This window comes from Durio zibethinus, chromosome 28 (genome assembly GCF_047325235.1).
Source record: "Durio zibethinus cultivar Kanyao isolate XHJ-2024 chromosome 28, ASM4732523v1, whole genome shotgun sequence".
Lineage (NCBI taxonomy): Eukaryota > Viridiplantae > Streptophyta > Magnoliopsida > Malvales > Malvaceae > Durio > Durio zibethinus.
In genome coordinates this window covers 14430255-14433294 of record NC_143189.1, presented here as the reverse complement: position 1 = coordinate 14433294, position 3040 = coordinate 14430255, and the positions used below count along the sequence as shown (strand labels likewise).

The window sequence follows — 3040 nt, the reverse complement described above, 5'->3', positions numbered from 1 at the left end:
TTCCTTTTCTTTTTTTTTTTTTGGTATAAAAAATGGACACTTTAATCTTAAATTGATAAATGCATAAGGTTCATAATGTTACATAGCTGTAAGTGTCAAGCGAAATTGGTTGTTTACAGCATTTCTTTGTTTACCAGTGAAGTGTGAGCCACTCATGCTTTGGTATTTTATTTGCTTTGGCTGAAAGAGAATGCTAAGCATGTTTTCCAAGCTTTGCACTGTGTATTTTACATTCCTTGCAGCAATATCATTGTGATCGACTAGAAGGCTATATTTCTGCAAGTAACTTCTATAAGCAGGCACGAGAGCCCGCACTACAAGCTGGTGCATCTTGTTTCTCAAGCTTTCATCGAGAATGACCCAATTTGACTGCTTCTTGTACATGTCATCAATGGCTTCATTGAATGCCTTTAGCCTCTTGTTAGGCGAATCAGAAATAGTCCCGGCGGCGGCAGAAGAGGATGAAACTGGATTATCCTGGATTGTCTCCAGGAGTTTCCCCCAGCTCTCTCTCAAGTATATAGCTGAATAATATTCCTTGTACTGTCCATGAGCACATAACCAAGGGTCTCCCATCAGATTCCCTAGCTTTGTTCCTTTCAGGCTATGGAAATGACAATGATTGTTCATCATGAATATGTAGGACAATGCCCTTTGCTCATAGGCTTTTGACCAGGCATCCAAGTTGACTGCCATTTCTCTCACTATGCTGTACATGTGGCCGGTAAGAAGTCCCTCGTCATATTTTTCATGTTTCCAGCCTTGACAGATTTTCAGAACTTGAGTCAAGATTGGTCTGTAATTGTCGTCAAGCAACTGATTGCAGTAATCAGTCACGAAGGTTACCAGCCTGGGAACACCTCCATCTTTAGGGGGAGAACTATGTCGTTCCAGCTCCACTTGTACGGGGAGTTCCCAGAAAATCTCACTAGCACCATTAACAACTTTGGTTACAAGATCCATTGTCGCGGTTTTGATTTCAATGCAAGCTTCCCCTCCAAAAAGCTTGTTGAAATCCATTCTTAAATTTTCTAAAACTGAAAAAATGTGCAACAAATTCAAGAGTTTGATAGGACCTTTCTTACTCTCAGCAATGCTCATTCCAAAGTGGAGGAGAGAAAGGATTTCAGATTGGGATGCAATCCGTGCAAAGCAGGCCATCCAAACACCTGATGGAATGCTTCCAAAGACTTCCTTGCAAAGCCTGTGCTCATGCTCAAGCACATGTTTCACAATGAACTCCATATGCTTGCTCCACTCATCTATGCAACTTTCCATATCCTGGACGTCATCAAATTCTGTAAATGCTTTCTCAAGGTAATCCAAATCAGGAGCTTGTAAAATATTTCTAGTATACAGACTCCGAACTTCAACAAATATTGATATGCAGTTTTTTAGCCTGTTGCTGACATTTAGTTTCTCAACAATCGCCTGTAACTTCTGAAGAATAGGCCCTGGAAAAGGTGATTCTGCATTGCAGGCTTGCTCTGCTGGAACACTACCATCTGTCAAAATCTGCTTGAATGAAAATTCTAGCTTGTCAAAAGCACAACAGAGAAACTCTCCATTCTGACAAGCATGCTGCCCGGTTGCTTGTAACTCCTGTAAAATTGTTACTGACCGTTTAACGTTCAAGATGTACCTGTCATTGGCTACAGAATTATCTTCCAGGAATTGGACAACTCCTTCTAACCATTGGATTGCCAGGTTGCAGTTGGCTGCGAGAAATCTTAGTGCTTCTTCAAGCTGTCTAACGGTTGTAAGGTAGGAAATATCAGAATATGAGCCTGATAACAGCAACTTCTCAAGTTCACGGATGGAATCCAAGATCTTCAGAACTGCAACAACCGGACCAAGAGCGAGACTAATATGGTCTCTAATGGTGGCAAATGTGCAGTTTTTGGAAGAGCTATGCCTAATAGCAGCTTCCAAAAATACCAACTTTTTGTCTATGTCAGCCAATCTTGATCCAGTTTTGTCTAAAGCCAAGGCAAGAGCTCTTGAATTCTCCAAGCTAGTTTTCAATAGCTTTCTACAAGCCAAAAGATTTTCAAAGCTCTCCACCTCAGCCATGGCTCAACAGACAATGGATGGAATTTTGAGGAGTTGTCCCTTTAAATATCATGGTTTCTTCTGTATCACTCTTTTACTTTTTTCTCACCAAACTAATCAGACCCAAACCAAACCTCACTTGCAAAACAAATATCTCAATGGGAAACGTCCAACTACCATACCATAAGATTTCTTGATCCATAAAGAAAGGAAGAGAAAAAAAAAAAGAAACCTCTACTTGGAAGTTTAAAGTTGTGATCTGGTTTTTGTAAGGAACTTCCTGTCTTCACATTTTAATTTCAAAAGCCTTCACTCAACCAGTCAACTGTCCCCATCCACCACTGGGTTGTTCATAGTCACCCCACCCTCCATAACCTTACATATGTACATAAGCTTTAACAATGTAATTGTTTAATGATAGGTGCATGTATTCTCTTATTCGAAAAAATTAATTTATTTTTTTATTCACAATACGGGTGTTGCAAATAGATTTGGTATTTTGTATTTTCGTATTTGTTTATTTTGTATAATATATATATAAAATAAAAAAAATTATCATATTATAATTTATATCGAAATGTAAAATATAAAACATGTTTTTTAATTTTTACTAAACTTACATATAAATTTTACTAAAATTTTAAATTTTATTATTTTTTAAATTTGTTTATAATATCATCATGCTGTATTTCAAATTATGAAATAAACCAATTATTATCCAATATCTTTCCCTTCCCAACAACTCTTAAATCTTGAGAAAATATACAAATTAATATTTTAAAAAAAATGTCTAACTGGCACCTAAAACTTTCAAATAATGTATAATTTACTTATAAACTTTAAAATTATGTGTCATATTAATCCAAACTCTAATTATGTTAATCATATTAATTTATATATGTGACATTTGATTAATATTATCAAGATGTGTTCACCACACGTATTACTAACATATGTTTCAATATAAATTACATATATATATGTATAT

At 36.2% G+C, this 3040-nt stretch overlaps 1 protein-coding gene across 1 annotated transcript; it reads right to left on the bottom strand.

Moving 5' to 3' along the window:
• On the bottom strand, positions 1-2183 carry LOC111281165 (exocyst complex component EXO70A1-like). The gene has a single exon (XM_022868801.2). It carries the CDS (start codon positions 2071-2073, stop codon positions 79-81), a length of 1995 nt encoding a protein of 664 aa, XP_022724536.2. The 5' UTR covers positions 2074-2183; the 3' UTR covers positions 1-78.
• Positions 2184-3040: the final 857 nt, after the last annotated feature.